The sequence below is a fragment of the Danio rerio genome, chromosome 21 (genome assembly GCF_052040795.2).
Source record: "Danio rerio strain M-AB ecotype USA chromosome 21, GRCz13ab, whole genome shotgun sequence".
Lineage (NCBI taxonomy): Eukaryota > Metazoa > Chordata > Actinopteri > Cypriniformes > Danionidae > Danio > Danio rerio.
The window spans coordinates 24490908-24516385 of record NC_141041.1 but is presented as its reverse complement, the minus strand read 5'-3'; the positions used below and the strand labels follow the sequence as shown (position 1 = coordinate 24516385).

Below are 25478 nucleotides of genomic sequence, written 5' to 3'. Positions count from 1 at the left end.
TACAGGCTATTTAAAGTATTTTCAAGGTGCTCTTTTCCATTGAATAATAGATTAATGGTGTTCACACAACTTCAAGAAAACTGTTAGATGTGGTGTAAAAAATGTATGTATATAAATTTATATATATATATATATATATATATATATATTTATATATATATATATATATATATATATATATATATATAATATTATTATTATTATTATTATATTTTTTGTCATCTGAGATGATCTGCTACTTCATGAAGCTGTTGTACACAAAAATCCTGGACTCGATAAACAAGGTGAGGTAGTTACGTTTAACTTTAGCCACTGATTTGTCGGATCCAGCTTTATTGTTTGAAAATAAATTAATGAATGTGAGTAGGCTACTAAAAAGCTATGGCCAGTGCGTTGTGAATATAGTGCAGTTAGCACCACCTGCAGCTGAGAGAGTGACATGTAGCCTATGTTTGACAAGTTTAACGTTAGAGAGAGCAGGCAGACAAACGAGACGGCAAGACTGAACTTGATGTGAATACATTATCCGATAAATCTTTAAAATCTGGAGTCACACAGGTAGAGTATCGTTAAGAAAACAAGTTCTGTCTTCACTGCCTGCTCATTACTATTCGGAGGGAAATAGACTGAAACAAAAGCAGCCTCTGCTTCTCTTTTATTCTGAGGGGAGACAAGCTGAGAATACAAACCTCAGTGCTTTAGAGAGTCTGCCTGTGTTCATTACATGGAGCTCTGTGTGTGTTAATGCCGGGAACCATCTGAGCAAATAATGGCAATTCGCTGCTATGCTAATGCTCCCTCTGGTATTGTATCTGTCTAACATGCACTGTGTGCGCGCGCGCGCGTGTGTATGTGTTTGAGTTATGATCATGTTGAATTATTGTAAACATCTGCCAGTGTTGGGATACAGCATGTCAGCCCTACACGCACAACCAAAACTGCTGTCATGAGTGCCATGTTTTCTGATCGTCATAGGTAGGCTATTTTGCGTGTTATTAATTGAGAACATATCGAGGTGATCATAAATGAACGTTTTAAGTCATATAGGCCTATTGAATACATTGCTAAAATTGTACAGAAACCCTTATTACATTTTGGCATTGTACATTTACATTGTACATTCTTCGTTTTTCTAGCAATTTTGAGAAATGCTGGAAACCTGTTACTACGTACAGTGTTTGTCTTACCATGGAAAATGATTAGATGTTACTACATTTGTTGAAGATATCTTTTGTTTTCAACAGAAATAAGAAAACAAACAGGTTTAGAAAAAGTTCAATAATTGCAGAAATATTTTTTGGTGAACTACCCCTTTATTATCCCTTCATTATGGAGATTTCCACTGTGTCCTCCAGATTTTTTGTCTCTCCATATTGCGCATTAGTATTTGACAAAATCTGAGTATTTAACACTAATTTAGTGTTGCTTGTCAGCTTTTGTAGTTCTTGTTTTTTATGTGAGAAAAATACTTTTTTAGTACACTGCTGGTTTAGTGCAGTTAAAAATTAACATTGAGTTGCTCAACTGTTTTATGTAAACCCTCATGGGGCATATGAAAGCTTTGGATAAACTTCTGCGTAAATATATATGAATTGCGAGCTTATATTTTACACTTCAGACTAAACATTTAGACAAAATGAAAAGCAGCCCCAAATCTTGTGTTGTTTTGTTTTAGTTTCTTTCCGTCTGAACAGTCATACAGTGCTCAGCATAATTGAGTACACGGTATTTTAAAAAAATGAATATTTGCATCCATTATTTAAATAAAACAGATTTACTAAACATTTATTAAAATAATATTTTAGTCACCAAACATATTTAGGAATTGAAATATACAAATAAAAATTAAACAAAGTATTGCAACTAAATTTTTACGTTTTTTTTTTTTTTTTTTGCTTTTGATTTTTCTACTTTGTTTTTTTAAATCGTTTTTAATATTTTTCTATAATATAAAAAATTAGACTGTACTAGTTTTTGGACGGCTATTGTAAGTTATATGTTTGATAAATTCGAGATTTGGCTTCAGTAATGACTGCCAATTTATTAAATTGTTAAAATGACTGATTAAATGAAATATTCTAAGGAATAAAATATTATGTGTTCTTTGGAAGAGTGTACTTGCATTATGATGTTATTACAGTGTCAAAATGGTCTTAAAATGGTAATAATATCATTTATTATTGCATAAGTTTTGTTGCTATAAACTCACTTGTCACTTTATTAGGTACACCTTACTACTAGTACCAGGTTGGACTCCCTTTTGCATTCAGAACTTCCTTAATCCTTCGTGGCATAGATTCAACAAGGTACTGGAAATATTCCTCAGAGATTTTGCTCCATATTGACATGATAGCATCACGCAGTTGCTGCAGATTTTTCGGCTCCACATCCATAATGTGAATCTCCCATATCACCACATGGATTGAGATCTGGGGACTGTGGAGGCCATTTAAGTGCAGTGAACTCATTGTCATGTTCAAGAAAACCAGTAAGATAATTTACACTTTATAACATATCCTGCTTTAAGTAGCCATCAGAAGATGGATACACTGGTCATTAAGGGATGGACATGGTCAGCAACAAGGCTCGACATGTTGTGCATTCAGAGATGCTCTTCTGCATGCCTAGATTGTAACTAGTGGTTATTTGAGTTAATGTTGCCTTTCTATTAGCTAAAACCAGTCTGGCCATTCTTCTCTAACCTCTGCCATCAACAAGGCATTTGCGCCCACAGAGTTGCTGCTCACTGGATATTCTTTCTTTTTCGGACCAATATCTGTAAAACCTAGAGATGGTTGTACGTGAAAATCCTAGTAGATCAGCAGTTTCTGAAATACTCAGACCAGCCTGTCTGGCACCAACAACCATTTGAAGTCACTTAAATCACCTTTCTTCCCCATTCTGATGCTCGGTTTGAACTGCAGCAGATCGTCTTGACCATGGCTACATGCCTAAATGTATTGAGTTGCTGATTAGACATTTTTGTTTAGGCGTGGTTACTTTGCCACTCCAAGGACCACCACTCCAAACTCTTAAGCAAATGGTCAGACTTTGATTGAAGATGTCTTTCAGTGGATTAACTGAATAATCATTCACCTAAAGAATAACAATGTGTGCTAGTAAAATAAATGTTGTCAATTTTGATTTCACATGGAATTTATGTTTGCAGCTTTGCTGTGAAACGGTCTGAAGTGACTTCAGTTTAAAATCATTAGCTACCACTGGTAATGGACCATTTCCTTACCAAAAATATGTGATTGTACACCAATTCCACTTAATGTGACAGCAACTTTACAGTGTCTAATGAAACACCCTTATCCCTTTTTTCACCATCTAACTATCTTTGGAAATAATGTGGCTCATATAAAGCACACAATGCTACCTCGGTGCGCCGAGTTAATGAGTCTTTTAATTAGTTCTATCTCTTAAGATGAAACAGATTTTTTTAATGATCGTCTGAGAAAGACAGCAGGGTTCAGATTGTATATTCGCCTTAGAACGAGAAGCAGCATCATTAAGGGGTGACAATGATTCTGCTGGCACCAAAATCCGCCAGTTTTTCCGCCGAAAGGTCCTGTGACCCTCTCTGTGTGAATAGCTTTTGTGCTGTGCACAGGGCGTCCCATCTTTAGTTGCTCTTTGACCCAGATATGATCTAATGGACAAGGGAAGTTTAGACAGTGAAGGACTGAATGGTGGACGTGTTCTTCCCAAATCCCTTCGATTGTGTTTCCAGCTAAGCCGTGCCTGCGGGTGCAAACGGGCCCAATGCTCGACCTCCAGCAGATGAATTTGCAAAACAAGAAACGGCCCACAAATGCCACTTGAAGCCATTTGTTATGACTGCGACCAGCCTTCAGGAATTACACTGCCGACTTCAGGCTGCCAGCATTGCATTCTTGGTTGATAGTAAAATTCCTGTTGCACTAGAATCTGATTGTGTGCATTTCTGTATTTAATACTACAGATAGCAGGGAAACTCCTTATACGTTAACAGTGCCTTAAAGGGAAAGTTCCAGCAAAACTGAAAATTCTGTCATGGTTTACTCACTTGTTTCAAACATGTTTGAGTTTCTTTCTTCTGATGAACACAAAAGAAGACATTTTAAAGAAAGCCGTCGACTTCCATTTGTTTTTCCTACTATGGATGCTAATGTTTAGGTTTGTAGCTTGCTTTGAAATATATTATTTTGTGTTCAACATAAAAAAGAAGCTCTTAAATGTTTTTAACCACTTGACTTGATCAAAATTGTAAGTAAATGTTCATTTTTGGTGGCACTATCCCTTTAAATGCATTACATGGCCTTAGAAGCCCTCTGCTGGTCAAACCCTAGCGCAAACATCAAGAGCTTATGGATGTGTAATAATGATCATATTATCATCATAATACGACATTTATTCTATCAAAACATCAATCTGACTAAATCAGGACTGTGGTGAGGATAGCAGAGGCAGCAGGATGGAGAGATGTAGACGCATTGATTGTATTGGGATCAATGCTCCCATTTACTGTCTAACTGATTTTTTTTTTCTTTAATTATGTAGGGTGTCGATGGCATTTATCCAATCACCCCAGGCCTGCTGAGTGCATTCCCAGTGAGGTGAAAATCTTTACAATTAGTACATTTAGTGTCACAGGCAACGACTAATCCTCAGCCGGCCTTGGGCTGCAAGAGAAGGGAACACAATATAGACACACACTCAAACATCTTCTCAAGACACACACTTTACAGGATGTGCTCATTTGGAGAACAAGACAGCATTACTTTTCATAGTATCACACAGAGAATTTACAATTGAACCTTAAGGATAGATTGTTGTTTCAGTGATTACGTCTTTAATTATTTGTTTTCAGCATTTACAGATATGTTAACATGGCCAAGTTCAGGAGGTATCAAACTGAGGGCCTTTAGGCAGCATTAAGGTGGGAATGTTTACAGATAAAGCATACAAAATGTACAAATAAGTTTAAAATAATCAACATATTATAAATATCAATAAAAAAAAACACTCAACAATTTAAATAAATGAATTAGGGCTTCACAATATATCGTTTCACTGCATTCATATCGCAATGTGCGAGTCTGCAGTAGCCTACTCACATCGTAAGGATCTGCAATATAGTCAGGATTATAGTTGACCAGACGTTAGGGCTGAGCGATATGGCAAAAATGCAACCTCGATAATTATTTTCCATATTGAATGATAACGACATATATTTCAAAATAAGTAAATGCTTCCAGATTTAAAAGAGCACCCCAAGAATGACTGAAGCCACAAAAATTAGAGGGTCCATTAAATGACAACATTTTCAGCTGATAAACCTTCTGTGGCTAAAAATTCGGTACATCTCTTATATCAACACACTTTTAAATTCCCATTGTTACACATTTCTGCTTTGTGATTGACACTTTAATATAGAGTAAATATATTCGATATAATATCGTTTATCGGCCCAGCCCTACCAGACATTACAGTAACAACTTAGTGGAGTCTTTTTAAATGTTAACCTTAGAATGAAGGTTAATTATTTGCATGTGTTTTTAAGGCCTGTGACTGTGTAAGCATTTCAAGCCTGTTTAAGCCATTTGGGAACAATAAATTAAAAGTTTGTAGCTTAAAGACGGTGTCATTCATTCATTTTCCTTTGGCTTAGTTTCTATTTCCTATGTCGCCACACCGGAATGGACCGCCAACTATTCCAGCATATGTTTTACGCAGCGTATGCCCTTCCAGCATGCAACCCAGTATTGGGAAATACCCATACACACTCATTTACACATACACTACGGACAATTTAGCTTACCCAATTCACTTTAGCGCTTGTCTTTGGACTATAGGGGTACGAACACGGGGAGAACATGGAAAGTCCACGCTAAATGCTAATTGGCCCAGCCGAGACTCGAACCAGCGACCTTCTTGCTGTGAGGTGACAGTGCTAACCACTGAGCCACCGTTGGCGCCCCAAGATTAGGTTTACATTATATAATTATTTACTCATTAAAAGGATGCAATGTTGTTGTTATTATTAGTAGTAGTAATATTATTATTTGTACATAGGGGTGATGCGGTGGCGCAGTAGGTAGTGCTGTTGCCTCACAGCAAGAAGGTCACTGGTTCGAGTTGGCATTTCTTTATGGAGCTTACATGTTCTCCCTGCAATCGTGTGGGTTTCCTCTGGGTGCTCCAGCTTCCCACACAAGTTCAAAGATGTGGTATAGGTGAACTACTGTAGGTAAGCTAAAAAGTGACCATAGTGTATGTGTGTGAATAAGAGTGCATGGGTGTTTCCCTGTGATGGGTTGCAGCTGGAAGGGCATCCGCAGTGTAAAACAGAGAGCTGGATGAATTGGCGGTTCATTCCGCTGTGGCAACCCAACATTAATAAAGGGACTAAGCTGAAAAGAAAATGAATAAATGACTATTTTACAGTGATTATTTAATTTCTGTTTTTAAATACTGTTTGACTCCAAAGGAAAACCATAAATCATTATTTATTTAAATCTTTTCTCTTGTCATTTTTAAAATTAGCCTATACTTCATGCAGATGTGCTCCCCCTACAACAATCAATCCTAAATCGGTCTAAAATTATTAATTATTTTCAACCTGTTTAAGTCATCTGGTGTAATTGCATTTATATCACAAAATATAATGCAGTACATTGCAATGTCTGTTTTTTTTTTTTTTCAATATCGTGCAGCCCTAAAATAAAAAGATAAAATTACCTGAAAAAAAACAAATTGAACTAAAATAATTAAATATATAATTATAACAAATAGAAGTTAATTAATGCAAAATTATGGTTACATTTTAATTTAGTTATTAAAATTTTATTAAATTAATAAAAATCCATTAAAATAAATTGATACAGATGATATTGTTACACATAAATAAATACATATACACATTTTTGACACATAAATAAAATCTAAATAAATAATGTGTACATTAACAATATAAATACAGCACTGTAATCAGTACAAAAAAATTCAACTCAATAGAATCTAAAAAAATCCTAAAACATGTAAAATACTAATCCCTGGTCGATTGTTTATATGCTTCAGTAAGATGTTTTATGATTTTGAAATGAGAATGTAGTGGTCACCAAGGAAGCATTTTTTTTAAAAGTCTATCAATAATATGTAAAATAATAATAATAAATACTTGATAGCTAATGGTGTAATGCTGACCAATAATTTTAAGATGCTCAGGGACAATACACTAAAACCCAGTATTTACATTATTAACTAAATGAACTGTGCATAATTATAAAAATTTAGTCAACTTAAAATGTCAACGTTTTTTAGGTTAAGTAAAGTATCTAATTGCATCTATATATTTCAGCTTTTTTTGTCTGTTTCTTTCTTTAGTTTTTCCATTAACCCAAGAACAAAATACCCCAAATAGCTTCCCATAATGCAATCTAAAATTTGTGACTCTTTTATACTCTGTGTCACATAAAAGAAATATCACACTTGCAGTCATGTTGTACTGAATATACACAAACTCTGGTATAACAATCATATCAGTATTTTATACGCTTCATTTCAGAGACGTCACAGAGCAGCTCTTATTTGGTAAGAATGGCGGTGTACAAGTAATAACTCTTAATCTGAAAGTACATTTCTCCTCTCTGGTGCTCAAGTTATTCTCTCGTCAGATAACAATCACATTACCAGCACTTAATCGACATCAAACGCTGTGTTTCCTTGAAGCAGTGAGACCAAACTGGCGCCTTCCCTTCAGATCTGCGGTCAGACGTTCTGCCAGATGGACCAGAGCGAGCCCAGGGTGATGCCGTAGGCCAGAACGGTGAGCAGGTATACACGGAAGAGCAGGATGTCCAGCACATAGCCCACCTGCAGCCACTCTTTTGCGATCTCACGGCTCTCGTCCTTCTTCTCCAGGAACTGGCGGATGGTGGTGATCTCGCGGAGGATGCCGTCCATGACAGGAGGCCCAGACTCGTGTGCTGACAGCCCCAAACCCAAGGTTCTGCCGGAGTCTCTGGACCCCTCACAGCTGTGGTGGTTGCAGTGAATGGCTGAAAGAGTCCCAGGTCACAATCAGAGATTGGCCAAAAGTGGCTTCATTAGAGCAGCTTTGTTGAAGGTGCTGTAAGTTTTTGACTCTACCGTAATATTTTTGCAGATATTTAAGAAACATGCCAAGTGAACATTATGAAAAACATTTCTGAAGGAAAGTATTCTGCTTTGAAAATGTGTTGCATGCTAGAATTTCTGTCTTTGTTTTGGTTCTTTTAACTTGCCCAATGCCACTTTAGCCAATTATATTTTAGCCCCCCAGGTTGCCTTGATAGAAAACTGCATATTTTATTGATTCATTCAGATTCAGGCTCTCAGAGTATGAGTCCGTGACTGAAATGTGACCTCCGGTTGACAGTAGCAGACTCCGAAATAAGATTCAGATTCTACATTCTACATCAAAGTTCCAAATGAGGTTATTATTTAGCAAATAATATAATATTATGAACGTAAACATTTGGTGGGCAGGTTACGTTTTAGCTGCGTGTCCCAACAACATGCTTCGTGACGAGATTTGCAGTCATAAGCAATTTGGCTATTTACACCAGACAAAACATGACATAAATTTAAATAGAACCATTCAGAAGCATAGAATATGCACTCACTCACAAAATGATAAGGTTTAATACATCTTAAACCTCTTGAACATTATTAAATGTACATGCTGAATCACTGATATGTGTTGGTTTGCATTTTTTCACAATTCTAAAGTTTATTTTATTTTCAAGATCTGAGGTGAACTATCTGCTGCTGCTTTCAGAAGTATGGCCATAAATGTCTTGTAAAATGGCATTCAAACTCACATTATTAGCATTCAACACTGAATAAAGCACACAAGATGTACCTGAGGTGATCATTGTCAGTGTATCCTGCTGCTCAGCTGCAAGAAATAAAAGCCGTTTCTAATATATCAATTTGAAGTGTGGGTTAGAACAAAAACTGCTTTTAATATAGAGAATATTCCTTCTACAATTTGTCGTTGCTTTTATTTAGAATCGTTATACTCGCTCCTTTTGGTCCTCAATCTGGAAACCTGCGTTTGCGTTTGTTTTTATCTAGGAATGCATTACCTAGTTTAACTACTGGGTGTCAAACTTACATACTGCTCTTTTAAGCTCTGCCCTGTCTGAAAATATTGACTCTTTTTAAAAATATCAAGTTCTGAAAACAGTCATTCAATAAAAGAGCCTTTTCTGGTTCCCTGAAGAATATTTTAGTGAAAATCACTTTTTTTCTATGGTATAAAGAACGTTTGAATAATCTACTGTAAAGAACTTTTTTTGGAATAAAAAGTTTCCATGGATGAAAAAGGAACATTTTACGTTTTTTTTTTCTTTTCGTCGCAAAAAAGCTCATTTTACAACTGTCCTAGAGTTAAACAGTTGAGTTTTACCATTTTTTAATCCATTCAACTCCCAGTCTGGCGGGAGCATTTTTAACTTAGCCTAGCATAAATCATTGCATTGGATTTGACCATTAGCATCTCAATAAAAAAAATAAATAAATAAAATCTTTAATAAATAAAAATTTATTAATAGATTTTTTTTAACTTTTGAATTTCTGTCAGTTTTAGTGCACGGTCATAACGTCAATATTTAAATAGGAAAATTAATGAAATTATCAGCTAACTGAAATTAAATGTTTCAGTTTAATTCTGTAGTTTAGGTATAAATGTGCCCAACAGATAGAGGACAGTGCAGAGACTTTGGAGAGCAATCAAGGCAAAGATTTTGCTTGACTAGTGTATTCCACATTGAACTCCACTGTGTTATAAATGTGATTGTTTATGTTTTTATAATGTTTATGTTATTGCAATAAGTTATAATTAAAAAGTTATACTTATATAAAGATAATCATTTATTTAGGCTTATTAATGAAATAATGAACTACTTCTGTTGTTCTTTTGAACCAAATCTAAGCTTTTACCTTAGCAGAATGCTGATAAATTGCTATAATCTTCTGTCTTGAAAGTTTGTTATAACTCCTGTTGCAAAGTTTGTGACTATGAACCTGACACACATTACATTCCCACAATGGAGTTGCAGATTGACAATGTAAGCTGCAGCGTATAAGCTCTCTTCACGTTAAACCTCAAAGTGAAACAGACTGTATACTTATTTGATAAAACTGCTTCCCTTGATTTGATAATCACACTAGGCTGTATCACAAGTCAAATTTGTTAAATGAAATTTGTCAAATTCAATAAGTCAAAATTAGACAAATCTAATATATTTCTGTGATTCAAAGCTGAAGAAAGCTCTGTGAAACTCTCTATTGCCAACAAATTAGTAAAACCTACTGGTTTAAAAAATAGCACAAAATATAAATATTTAAAATGATTTACCTCTATTTAGAATCCCAGATTTAGTAAATGTTAACAGTTGCTCAAGTAGGATTTGACAGGGATGTTGAAGTGATAGTTCACCCAAAAACTGCCAATTCTGTCATGAATTACTCGCTATCATGTCTTTCTAAACTTGTAAGACCTTCATTTATATTCGGAACACTAATTAAGATATTTTATCCTCATAAAATAAACAGCAATGGTACTGAAAGGTTGAAAGCCAAGAAAGGTACCAAGAACATTAGCTGTTTTCATCCGAAGATGCAAATTAGACTTACAGTATGCCCAAAACGAATGTAGCATTAAACTTTTGAGAATAAAGCATCACTTCCATCCAGTGAGTTAAGAGAACAAAATCATTACTTCCAGATAAACTGACACCAAATATCAAAAAGCAAAGTGTAATTTGCTGCAGCAGGAGAAGCCATTTTTCATATATACTGTAATAAATGACTTAGAATAGGAAGACAAAACGCAATGAGTGCAGTGGCTTTTGGAGACTTGAAATCACTTTTTGAGAGTGCAGCCGCTTAATGGTGGAAATAATACAGAACTACTAAGATTCTGGCTAATGCATTTTAAAATGACCAAAACATTTCAGTTGTTCTGCAAGTTGGTCGGTCCACTGGTTTGGCCATTAATGCTGTCTTATCTTGTCCATTTCTCTTATCGCATGTCCTGTTAAAACAAAATCACATGACTTTTATAATTAACCCAGACTCATTCTGAAAACGTACTTCTATATATATATTTCTGGAGAGCGCTAAAGACGTCCCAGAAGCTGCGTTATTTGCTGTTTTTGTTTTGATGAATCTACTAAAGGCTTCTCTGTATGCTTTGTGAGATCTTAAATTTCTCTCGCGAGTGCCATTCCCGCCTGCTGTTCTCACGTAAATCCACCAGAGCCCACTGTTGCCTGACTGACTGTTTGACCATTCGATGGACCCACCATCCTCCTTCCCTAAACCCAACCAATAGTATTTTTACAAGCTCCGATTGACCTGCTCATCCACTTCCATAAACCCAACAAACAATTTTAAAAAGAAATACAGAAAAAGAAAAGTCCTCGCCTCATTTTTATAATGGTTTCAGATTTTACCACATTTTCACCCTGTTATTTATATGTTTATTCTACTTTTTTTTTGGATTCTCTTTTTGTATTACCTGCTTTCTGTAACCGTTCAACACCGGACTTGAATCCTGTCATCGTGGTCAACTCCTCTTTTCATCTCAAGCCCACTGACGTTCATGGTGAGCTAACTGGACAAATTGGTAACAGCAGGAAAGGCGTCCATATGAATATAAGCGGTTAGCTAGTGAGCGCGAAAAGGAGCGGAGTTGTAAAAATGAAATGCAGCCATACCTTACTCTGGCTACATAATTCGCGACCTGCAGAAATGTATATAGGGCTACATCTTCAGAATGAGTCTGTGTTGTTTTAAATTCTGAATTTTAAAGCTCAAATTTACTCTGTAAATAGTTTATGAACATTTTATTTTTATCGAATAAAAAGTTTATATTACTTCGTTGTGCTCTTGTTTTTGTATGTGCATTTTTAAAATGTGTGCGGTTCCTGCTGTTTCCATTAAGCATTTTTGTGCAATATTCCAAAATGTGCATAAAAAGAGTTGGATGCTATTTTCAAAACAGTCCAAAAAAACATACAAAATTAAGACATAATTCAACAGTTCTTCTGTTTGCCGGTATCTGGGTTATACTGTATGTCAGGAACATGATTAAGTGTACAGTGATCGATCACACATACAGTGCACAGCTTTCTCGTGAACACACTTTCTGAACTGATGATGACCTGTTGAATAGATTGATTATTGTTGTGCACACCAGTATTCTCGTAGCATCCAAAAAATACCTTTGAACCACCGATGACAAATGAACTGTTTTGATTATCTTCTTGGTACCTTTGTGGGCTTTGTTTAAACATTGCTGTGTACTGAGGGCCAGAGAGCTCTCAAATTGTACAAAACATCTTAATTTATGAAGATTAATTATTTCTGAAGATGAACCTAGGGCTTACAGGATTGGACAGAAATGAGAGTGAGTCATTAATAAGAGAATTGTGATTTGTTTTTGGGTGAACTGTACCTTTAAGGAGAGTCTCAGTTACCAGTGTTCATGTTGTTTTCTTTATAGAGCGGCAGGTCGGACCCCTGTGAGCGGAACGAGCAGATCTTCTTGTTGCGAATGCAGAGCAGGACTGTGGCCTTCTCCAGCACCAGGTGTTTGACCCACTGTGGCACACGGGACTGCAGATCCTGCTTGTGCACCAGCCTCACGATCAACACTGACTCGGTCAGACTGATGACCAGCAGCGCCATGCAGACCACAAAGTACACACCTGCACTCCAAAACACACACACACACACACTTTCTGAGAAAAAAATACTATTACTTGGGAGAAAGACCTGATTTGGTCAGTGATTGTTGCATTGTTCTTTGTGAATAAAGTCTGTAAGGTTTTTAATTCGAAAGCAGAAAAATTAATTTCTTATTATTATTATTATACTGTACTGAGGTTTTTCTTCTGACCAAGGGTACATTTGTATGATCAAAAATACAGTAAAGATGAGGAAATACTATTACAATTAAAAAATGTTGTTTATTAGGTTTTAAAAACCTTATTTATTTTTACCATTCAATGATGTTTAGTATCATTACTAGTCTGTTAATTTGTGAGGAGAGGAGAGGATAAACTTTGTCTCTGAGAGGAAACTTGTCTTGGGCAAAAAGGTGCTACAACGTTGCTCTAAGCAGACAATAAAATACATAAAACAAGCAAAACAGTTAGGAATACACAATTAAAAACATACATTGTTTACAAAATAAGACTATATATAAATATGAAATATACAAAGCACAGAACACAGTCAGGTGCTAATGTACTACAGGTGCATTGTTCATTGTTTTTACACTAACTAGTTAGTGTTTACGAGTAATACGATTAACATAATAATATTATTTTTTCTAAGTAACAAGTTAAGTAACACATTCATTTTAAAAATTAAGGAAAAGGTATTTGAGGTACTTTTTAAAAAATGTCATGTGAGTTACTTTTTAGTTTAATTAATTAGCTTTAAAAAAAATTCTGAATTAAAGAATCAAATAAAAGGAAAAGTGGATTGTCTCAGTTGACAGTGATTTTATTTAAAACAAATAGTACAAAAGTAGCAAACATATTGCTTTAAACTTTCAATAATCTGTACACTCTCAGAAATAAAGGTACGTGAGCTGAGGTGGTACCTTTTCAATAGGTACAAATTTGTAACTTAAAGATCCATATTAATACCTCAAGGGTACATATTAGTATTTAAAAAGTACAAAATTGTTCTTCTTAAAATGTTTAGGTACTAATGTATACTTTTGAGGTGCCAATATGGACCCTTTAAGTATAAATGTGTACCATCTGAAAAGGTAGCACATAGTGACAGCTCGCCTACCCTTATTTCTGACAGTGTATACGGCATGTAATGTATAGCTCTGGGGTCAGGAAGTTCTCAAGTGATTGCCAACCTTTATTAGATTGTTTATTCTGTTGAACAAAATAGGGAATATTTGAAGAATGTTAGAAATCTGTAACCATTGTCTTCAATAGTAAGCAAAACAAATACAATGGAAGTCAATTGTTTCTGGTTTTCAACATTTTTCAAAATGTTTTTCTCTTATCTGTTGAACAGAAGAAAGAAACTCAAACATGTGAGAAGTAAAAGATTAGTCAATTATGACAGAATTTCTAGTTTTAAGCAAACTATCTACTAAACTACTACCTGTGATGAATAGAATGTTTAAAAGAACAGCATTAATTTAAGATAGAAAATACTACTTTTACTGTCACTTTTCACCAGCTTAATTTTTAAACAGATGTGTATAAATGCCCTTGTTTAATACAGTAAATAATACAGTAACTATATTTCACAGTATAAATCACTTTACAATAAGAATGCACTTGTTGACATAACGATATGGGTTCTATCTGAAATTTTTGTCAAAATTGAGGTATTGACATATCCTTATTAAATGACAACTTATTTACATTATGGGATGTTTTTTATAAGTTGTTTACATTTTAACTTTTTTTTTTATTTAAAAAAAAAAGTTACACACATACTGTCTGCTATGGAATGCAAAAGCTTTGAAGCTCAATATCTCAAAATCATTCAAATATCAACCTTATAATTCCAAGGTTGATTGGTTAACTATTTGCCATAAACCAACAAAGAACAAAATTACTGAATGTATAACTTGGTTAATTATTTAATAATACATTATTAGTTGTATTTGTGAACACAAGTTAATTCACTATGAAAAAAAAGCAATTTAATTAACTAAGATGAATAAATACAGTGAAAGTATATTCCTATATATATATGTTCATGCTACTTAGTGCATTAACTAATATTAGCAATTTAAACCTTCTTATAAAGCCTCATCAAATCTGTGAACCATGAAAATATAAAACTACACACTGTAACTATTCTGATCATTATTTATTAAAATATTTTAAAGAAAATATGATCACACTAAATGTGTGTTGTTGTTTTTTCGTTTGTTTGTTTAAAAAGATTGCTGACAAATGGGTAAAAGCTAGTAGTTTGAGGAATAGTACAAAGCATAAATATTTAAAATGAGAAATCATTAGTATTTTGGGGCAGAACAGTAATACTTGGCTTAAATAATGAGTTTAAATATGCCATGACATGACTATCGTTCTAAATATATCTAATATGATTTTTAGTATATTATGTTAACCCATAATTTATTTTTCTGTACTTGTTTTGTCAAGATCAAAATTGATATCTCCTGTGATCTTTCAGCAAAAAAAAATGCATGCCCTCTGTAAGGCTTTAATGTGTTTGAAAGCATTAGTTTTGAACTGGAAACCTCTGTAGGTTCCAGTGCTGCTCTCCTTATCACTCCCATTAATCAGCACAGTGTATTTCCGCACAAGCTTCCTCACAGCTGCGGTTTCACACTGAAAATCAATGGACATGCGGCTTGATCTTCATTTGAAATGCTCAAGAAATCTCTATTTTTTTGCTATCTGACTTATTTTTCTGTTTGTAAAGAAGCAACATCAGAAACAAGCCCAGTTGAGAGGAACTTATACTCTACGAACTTTGTTTGCTAAGTAAGACATAGCCATTGACAGGCCATTGAAATATTAGAAGATTACACCTCTGTTGTGCATTATTTTTTATAATTCATTAACTGAACTCATTTGACATAGTAAGAACTGTCATGCATTCAAGACCTGCCTCACAGCCTGAAAGTACTTTAGATGTGTGTTTCTCTGAAGAATAAAAAAAAAACTGCACACCTTACAATGTTCACCAGCCACTCAGATTCAAGCATTCAACCAAATTATTGACACACCCTGGTAATGTTGTCTGGTATTTGTCCTCAAACTTCTCAGGACTAGTTTCTTACACATCTCACAAAAAGATTGTATTTTGATATAATCCATTTTATGTTTTTATTTATTTAAATGAAGTTAAATATTTTAAGAAAAATGTTTTGAGAACTGTAGGCTATGAATTACCTTAAATTGTTAAGTGTAGTGATTTGAAACCAAAATGAAACAACTTTAATTAAAATAAATGCACACCTTAGAGTGGTATACAGTAACTAAATGATGTCACCTCTCACACATAAAAAGCTCCCCCAATCAATGATTTTTCTTTTCTATGCAAATACATCAGGTGATGTTGTGTGAAACTGAAAAAGCACTCATTACCGATGAGAGGAGTCCCGATGGCAGTGGCTGGCAGAGTGTCAGAGACAATGATGAGGAACACGGAGTAGCCCAGAAGCAGGGTGATCTTGAAGGACACTCGCTCTCCGCTGTCAGGCGGCAGGTAGAAGCCAACAATATCCATCACCATCAGAAACATACTGGGCAGCAGGAGGTTGACTGTGTAGAAAAGAGGTCTGCGCCGGATCACAACCTGCAGAGAAAAGCAGATGGCTCTCATTGTTGAACTAATGTGTTGATCTTTCTTTCTTTATCTATTTTGCAGATTTGGACTCTTTGTGCTTTTTGTGGTGCTCAACATTTTGGTATCAGTAGAACTGAAGTTCAGCATTTTTGGGGTCAGTGATATTTTTCAGTGGCATGTATTTGATCTAAATGAAGTAATATTTCGACATATAGTATTTTAACTTAAACTGTGTACCCGGTACGGGTTCCGTGACGTCATTTACTTCTGCATAAATACACTACGGACAATTTAGCTTATTCAAGTCACCTGTACTGCATGTCTTTGGACTGTGGGGGAAACCGGAGCACCCGGAAAAAACCCACACGAACACAAACTCTACACAGAAATGTCAACTGATCCAGCCGGGGTTCGAAGTAGCAGCCTTCTTGCTGTGAGGCGATCGTGCTACCCACTGCGCCACCATGATGGCCTTTTAATTAAGATTTTCATTATTTGCAGTCAAGTAATTGCAGCAGAAGGAGCATATTTCAAAAACAAATCTTTGTTTCACATATTATACATGTTTGTTTTGTTCTCCAGACTTTTTTTCTAAAATATTAAATAGAAAAGTGTTCATAAAAGAGTGGAAATTTTCACAGTATATCTGATAATATTTTTTCTTCAGCAGAAAGTCTTATTTGTTTTATTTCGGCTAGAATAAAAGCAGTTTTAAATTTTTTTAAAACCATTTTAGGGACAAAATGATTAGCCCCTTTAAGCTATATTTTTTTCGATAGTCTAAAGAACAAACCATCATTTTACAATAACTTGCTTAATTACATTAACCTTCCTAGTTACATTAATTAACCTAGTTAATTTTAACATTAAAGTTTAACAAGTCAACATTTACTTATGGAGCTAGACCTTAAAATGGAGTCTCTCCATCTGAATAACAGACGTCATAACAGAAATCCAGTTTTGGATTGGGTAAAGGTGATTTTTAATTATTAAGCTTTTTCAGAAATGTTAATATTCATTTCACAACTAGGCAAACTTTTCACAATCTTTCACAACCTTGACAACTAGGCATGGGCTGGTGTAAGATCCTGATGGTATGATACACTTGGATAAAAAATATCACAGTATTGTGATTACTTCTATAGAATATGCTCCTTTTAAATGTCTGGGCAAAAAAAAATTTAAAAAATTGTCCCGTTGAACACAGTATGTTTTATTTTAAGAAACATTTAATATATTTTGTAACAGCAGTTTTGGATGTGGAGGGTCCTTTTCTGCTGGAAATACTATTGCCCTAATACTAAACTAGATAAAATATATTTTAGAATGGCTAATTAATGTCTTAAAAACACAATAAAAAACTATAACTGCTATAACAGAAAATGTTGACAGTTTTAAAACCTTAACTTCTCCAAACCACGGTAAACCCTAAAACTGGTTATCATTCCATTCCCACATATAAATGGATTCTTATGAACTGGCTACATGCTACTAGCTATACATATTATTGGTAAATAAATAATATTGTAACATGATAGTAAAGTTTTGTTATTAAACAAAAACTAATACAAATTTAAAATAAATGAACATTTAAATGTATTTTTGTAATATTATTATTATTCCAACACAATACCATTGCAAAAGTATTAAATTACAGCAAAGGAAAGCATTTATTATTTTGACCAACAGTCATCATTTACTGCAAAAACAACCTAAATTACAATATGATATTAGATATTCTGAAGACATTTTAACTTTATCAATTTAAGCAAACATTGAACTCTTATTTCTTTTTTCATAGCCATATCTACAGCTTATTGGTTAAACGAATGTTACCGCTAAAGAAACAAAACAAATCTAATGCAGTCGTTTAATGAGAGCTTCTGCCTGTCCTGCTTTTATATGTGTCCCTAAAATATTCCAAATGCAAATACTATGGTTAGCCATATGACTTAATTTGGTATTATTCCATTACTCACATGGAACTTCATTTCGGCGTAGTAATCATCATTATCAATGCTGAACGCGTTGTATGTGGAGAGGACGTGAAGCAGCTCCCATTCTCCCTGGTTCATGAACACACTCTTGTCTGTCTTGACAGCCTCAGGGCTTCTCATTAGTGTGATGTTGATGTCTTTAGCTACGAGATGAGAGAAGGTTAAAGGTTAGTTCGTGTGGCTTTACGAAAAAGACACTTTGTTTTTTTTTCTTATGCTTGAATCATTTCTCCAATAATGCATTTCCAGAATAATAAAAACTGGAATAAAATAAAAACTGAATAAAAACTGAATGTTTCAGTAAATACGAAAGACACTGCAGGTGAACGGTAAAATAATGTCTGATAACCCCTATAAAGGTTGCAGTCAAAAATTGTATACTATCTGACAGCCAGTGCTTATGTACAGAATGAAGCAAACTTAATATTTGCTGTTTTAATTTTGTTCCGTTTAGTTTTTATTTGTTTCGTTTCATTTTGTTTCGTTTCATTTCGATTAGTTTGGTTTAGTTTGATTTACTTTGGTTTAGTTTCATTTCGTTTCGATTAGTCATTTTGTTTGGTTTAGTTTAGTTTTGATTAGTTTGGTTTGATTTAGTTTAGTTTAGTTTTGTTTCATTTTGTTTTGTTTTGTCTGATGAAGATGAAGGAAATACAAATAGCAGAAAATATAATTCACATTAACAGCAGATTAATACTTGTTCAAAGCTAAAGATTTTTTTTTGCTCTTTTTTTCTCCCTCCATTTTTTTTATTTGATTATTTTAAGTTAATTTTGATTCATTTTATGTATATGAGTGAACAATATATAAATGAACATAAGTGTACTTTTATCTATTTGTCTTTATGTGCATACTTTTTTTTATGTACATATCTATAATAATATAGTGTAAATCAGATTTAAAATGTGCAAAACTAATGCATTGCAATGGTACAGTCGGGCCAGGAGCTCTTTTGGAGAAAAGAGGATTTGTTTCTGTTTCAAATCTTTTTGAAATTTTTGTTTTATTAAGTTAAAGGTCAATAAAAAGATATTTTAAAAAATGATATTATATTTTCCCTGTTGATTATAAAATATATAATAAAAGCTGTTAAAATATGCAAACAAGGCATTGTTTAATGAAAGCCATTGTTTAATGAAAGCCACTTATTAACCCACTCATTTGCATATATTTCTTGCACAAAAATCGTCGGAAGAAGTCAGATTTAAAATTCTTGCTTTTTTTTTTCATTTTTAGGAAATCACTCTTAAAAATAAACACAAAAAAATGATTTTTGCTGCTTGTTCAAACTACTTATTTAAAATGAGTTAAAACAACGCAATTCCTAAGTTTTTTTTAACTAATTAATTGTTTTATGTTCAATCCACTTAAATTTTGTAAAAAAAAAAAAAAACGATTAAGTTAACTTAATCAATTTGTGTTGGGAGAGCATGAAGGAATTTTGTGGATCCCAGCATTTTTTACAATGTATTGTAATGGAAATCTACAGACAAAAACATACAAAGTTGAGCAAAATAAACTCTTAAAAGTGTATGTTGGATGTTTTTCTTACATTAACTGAAAAAGACATCATATGGATAGCCAAATATCTCAAAATCTAAAAACTAACAAGTGCATTATATATGTATATATATTTTTTACCTGTAGTGTCTTGCTTTAATTAGCTTTCATCGGGCATTATAAAAATGTTTAAAGATCACATCTTTTAAAAATTTTAGACATGCATTTTGTCACTGACTACTTAGAAATACTTGAATGTGGTTGCTTACTTGTGTGTAGCCAGCTCTGGAAAGTCAAGCTACATTTTTGAACATCATAAGGAAAGTTGTAGATGTTGAGAGAGCAGGCAGTCACTACTTGGATAGGCTTATAGTTGCTGACAAGTCCATCATGGCCTACGTAGACATATGGAATATCAGGAGACTTTCCTACATCCACACTGAAGAGGACAGAAAGAAAAAAGTACATTTTAAGTAGTAATAGAGCAGCAAATGCATCATTAATGTGTCAGTCTTCTCTTTTGTTAGGTCAAGTTTACTCACAATTCATTGATGAGGATATCTGGAATCCAGATGTTGGCAGTCGGAATGGAAATTTTTTTGACTTCATCAAATTCCTCAGGATCCCACATAAGGAACTCATCTGTCCATTGCTTTTGAAGAGAATTCAATGTCAAGTACAAAAGGTATACACGGTTGGGAAATCTTGTTAAGTACAATATAAGTAATTGTTTTTGTTTAATTTGGAGCCATGCAAAGTAATAAGTTGTGAATTGGGCTATATATACTGGTTGTGTTGTCATTTTAAAACCTGTGTTTAGTATTTATGTCTGCGATTCATTCAAAAGAAAAGTCAATTTGGACCAAGGGTGACCAAGCTGGAGCATGTACTCTGGTCCCCTGGGTTCTTCAATGGTTGTGGACATTAGAAATTGAACCAAAACAACCCATTACAATTGGCAATGAAAATTCAGGAATTGAATAAAAAAAAAAAAAGTCAATTCACTTTAGATTTTTCCCAAAAAGAAAATTGCAATTCTGTCATAATTCTCTTGCCTTTCAAGTGCCCAAAACATGTTTGAGTGTTTCTACTACGAATGTCAATGCTTATTTGTTTCTAACATTCTTCAAAATATCTTCTTCTGTACTCAACCTAAAACAGAAACAATAAACGTTTGGGACAAATGAATAGTGAGTAATATTAAATTCTTGGTTGAACTATCCCTTTAAGTTATATTAGTTTTGCCATATGCAAACACAAACACATAATAAATATTAAATTTTTCTGTAATTAAATATAATAAAATTAGTTAATGAGAATCATTCATTCAGGAATCTTATGTTGATATTGACTATTTACTGGTGCTTTTGTTATAAACTTAAAATGTCTTAAATTTTCAAAACAACATTTTAGGCCTTAAAAAGTCTTAAAAAATCTTGTAGGTCTTAAATCATTTTTAAAATGGTCTTTATTTACCTGTGTCCAAGTACCCAATCGGGATGAAATCCATCCCATCACCAACAATCCATCTCAAACTTTTTTTTTTTTTCATATTTAAAGGGGAGGTATTGCAAAAAGATACAATTACAATAGCTGTTCGATATTTTTACAGCATTGTTTTCTAAATTAACCTCCCTAATCAGGTTAAGAAAACCTCCAATAGCACAATTCCTTATAATAATAAAAGAGCAACATATCACTTCACATGATTATACTCAATGCATATTTTTGATTATTGTCTCCATAATAATATATTTTAACAATGTTAAACTTGTCATAAAAAAAAAAAAAAAAAATATATATATATATATATATATATATATATATATATATATATATATATATATATATATATATATATATTATGTTGAACAAAAAGATTTATTCAACTAGAGTTTTCTTGTTTTGACACATTAAAATATGTCGCTAAGAAATAATTACTTTTTTGTGGCAACAGACCGAATTAAAAATATTCATTAGTTTTTAGCCCTGTATTAGTCTAAAATTTTATTCAAAATAGTCTTAAAAAGGGTCTTAAAAAGTTTTAAATTTCACTTGATTTTACCTGCAGAAACCCTGTCTAATAGTATTTTCTGTAAATCGAATTGTCTGTTTTTGATTGTTTGTTTTTGATGAACTAAAATATAATAATTTCATAGATATAATCAGACTACAATGATAAAAAATACATAGTTTCCATTACAAATAGCTAATAAAAATATGAACCATCAACCTTTAACACTAGTGTTCTATGCGTTCCATGCTTTCTAGTGTGTTTGGGTGCATATTCCATTAGGAGTTTGTGGTTTTAACCTAGACCCATAGGCACCATTACAGTTTCCATTATAACAAGAACAATTGCTGTTATAATAACCATAAACTAATACCAATTCTATGAAGTCTTCTAGCTTTAAGCAAATCCGAAACAAGATTTAACATTAAAAAGTTAGTTTTTGTTAATATTTGTTGCATTTAACCAATATAAGATTTGAGTGTGATGTTGCAAGTTAGTGCAACACATATTTGATTCAACTGTGTTACTTACATAGTGTGAAACAATAATATAATCAACCCTTATGAAAAACGTATCATCCCTTCTGAAAAAAATTCACTGAAGTTTTTTATGGTCTATAAATAACATTCAAATCAAACCATCAAATTTGAACCAATAAATCCAGTACGTTTGAATGTTTTGGGGTCATTAAGATTCAATGCTGTAGCACCAAATAAAAGGATAAAAATACCAGTACAAACCCACAGGGTCAGTAGAGTTTTCATAAAAAAATATATATATAATTTTCATTAAAACCATTACAAATTCCATGATGATTTATTTTTCATTTTTATTTGCATCATGAATAGATTTATAAAAGTGTAGTAACCATGTTTTGGGGCAGATTTGCTATAAATACTGTGGTTAAACTATGGGATGATTAGGATAATAAACCATGTTTGTTTAGTTTTATTTGTTAAAAAATACAGATAAATTACGTATTTTCCACCAACGTACCTGTCTGTACCACACATATGTTGTCAAAACCTGGTTCTTCTCATCCTGTGTGGCACACAAAATCACATTCAGAAGAATGAACTTCAAAACCAACAACAAATAAATTAACATATCAAATAGACCTCAACCCACCACATTGAGAATGGCATAAACCATAAGGTCAATTGCCACCGTCGTTGACTGCCTCCAGTCGCGCACAGGTCGAACTCCTTTTTTATATCCGGCACTTAAAAACTCATTTAGCCGAACCAGAGTGGCATTGGCGAAACGCCCAGTGTTATTGCCAAGCTTCTTCACTACACCAAGATAAACCATTGTCACTTTCACTTCAGAATTGAACATTCAGTGCTATCTTTAATACATGAATCCATGTCAATTAATGTTATTGACTGATTGTGTATCAAAATCTGTCAAGTCAAACAATAATAACTGTCCAAATGCTATTTGTTTACAATTTTTTGTTGTTGTTTACATTCATTTATTGATAACACAATACCAATGACAATGATTGCCGTTAATTAAATGATTGTCATAATTTTCTGCTGAGATACCTAGAGAGAACATTTTTAGTCTTCAAAATCGAATAGCTACGCACAATAAGTTTTAAGCCACAAGATTTCAGTTATCAAATTGAAATTTTTATGCATATATGCTGTGATCATTTGTTTTAAGCCTCAAACGTGAACTGTTTGTTAAACGTGTCAATAGAAGCAAGTATAAGAAAACTTACCTGAGCAATCCACCACTGTGCCATACATGCATATGCAGAGAGCTGTCCAGAGTGCTGAACTTCTCATTGTGCTGAGCGATTCGCAGTTGCTCTATAACTGTTCTTCTAGCCTGGTGCTGCTTCCATCCAGTGATGCAGGCTGAACTCCATTAGTTACTTATCTCTGTGCTTTCCATAAGCGCTCAGGATGTGTCATTACAGCACTTAAACCACCCTCCCTCCTCTGCACCAATATCCTACAGCCGAGGTCCAAAGCACTTCAGTGCGTCCCAAGAGTCACATTACAGAGATTTCACTATAGGCTAGGCCTATATAAGCATGACAAGCATTGTTTACTCAATGGAGAACTAACAGGGGATAGCTATTTCTTATTAATATTAAATTGTGATTTGGAATAATTAACAACACTTTAGTTTGGGCACTAGTTCTCACTATTACCTACTTGATAATTAGCGGAATATTGGCTGTTCATTATTTCCGATTATTCTGCGTGACCATATTTTATACAATTAATTTCATCCCTATATCAAACTAATATTACACAGCCTTCTGGAATACTTGATTCTGATCGATTGAGCATGAAGCCACGTTATATAAGGGATAAAGGACATCCAAGCAGTAGATATCGCGGAATAAAGCTTGAAAGATGTGAAGCAAACTTACTGCCTGGGTGTACTTTATTCGGTATATGTCACAGCTATTTGTAAATGTAAATATTAGACCCATATAGTAGCATACACTCACCAGCCACTTTATAAGGTACAACTGTCAAACTGCTTGTTAACACAAATTTCAGCCAATTACATGGCAGCAACTCAGTAGTCAAGTTGATCTGCTGCAGTTCAAACTGAGCATCAGAATGGGAAAGAAAGGTGATTTAAGTGACTTTGAATGTGACATGGTTGATGGTGCCAGACGGGCTGGTCTGGGTATTTCAGAAACTGCTGATATACTAAGATTTTCACACACAACCATCTTTAGGGTTTACAGAGAATGGTCTAAAAAAGAGAAAATATCCAGTGAATGGCAGTGCAAATGCCTTGTTAATAGCAGAGGTTAGAGGAGAATGGCCACACTGTTTCAAGCTGACAGAAAGGCAACAGTAACTCAAATAACCACTCCTTGCAACCGGGGTATGCAGAAGAGCTTCTGTAAACACACAACGCGTCCAACCTTGAGGTGGATGGGCAACAGCAGCAGAAAACCACACCAGGTGCCACTCCTGTCAGTTAAGAGCAGGAAACTGAGGCTGCATTTCGCATAGGCTCACAAAAATTGGACATTAGAAGTCTCGATTTCTGCTGCAACATTTGCATGATAGGGTCTGAATTTAGCATTTACAACATTAAACCATGGATCCATCCTGCCTTGTATCAGCAGTTCTGTCTGTTGAGGGTGTAATGGTGTTGGGGATATTTTCTTGGCACACTTTGGGACCATTAATAGCATGTGTGTCAACGCCACAGCCTACCTGAGTATTGTTGCTGACCCTGTCCATCCCTTTATGACCACAATGTGCCTATTTTCTGATGGCTACTTCCAGCAGGATAACGCGGCATGTCATAAAGCTCGTATGAGTTCACTGTACTCAAATGGCCTCCACAGTCACCAGAACTCAATCTAATAGAGCATATGTTGGAACGGGAGATTCACAACATGGAAGTGGAGCCGACAAATCTGCAGTAACTGCATGATGATATCATGTTAATATGGACCAAAATCTCTGAGGAATATTTCCTGTACCTTGTTGGATCTATGCCATGAAGTATTGAGGCAGTTCAATTTCTAATAACATTCCATAAAAAGAAAAAAAACAAGCACAAATTAGTATGTTTATTTGAGGTTAATAGTCATGATTATTAGTTAATAGTCTAAACTAGTCCATACACTAAAGTGTGCC

The 25478-nt window shown here is 34.0% G+C and overlaps 1 protein-coding gene across 1 annotated transcript; it reads right to left on the bottom strand.

The window, feature by feature from the left end:
* Positions 1 to 7309: 7309 nt before the first annotated feature.
* htr3a (5-hydroxytryptamine (serotonin) receptor 3A) lies at positions 7310 to 23729 on the bottom strand. The gene is made up of 9 exons (XM_087301253.1): positions 23579 to 23729; positions 22981 to 23144; positions 22849 to 22893; positions 20381 to 20490; positions 20108 to 20277; positions 18321 to 18481; positions 16140 to 16350; positions 12516 to 12746; positions 7310 to 8045 (listed from the first exon to the last, which is right to left on the bottom strand). The coding sequence occupies exons 1-9, from the start codon at positions 23643 to 23645 to the stop codon at positions 7756 to 7758; spliced, it is 1449 nt and encodes a 482-aa protein (XP_087157379.1). The 5' UTR covers positions 23646 to 23729; the 3' UTR covers positions 7310 to 7755.
* Between the last annotated feature and the right edge of the window lie 1749 nt (positions 23730 to 25478).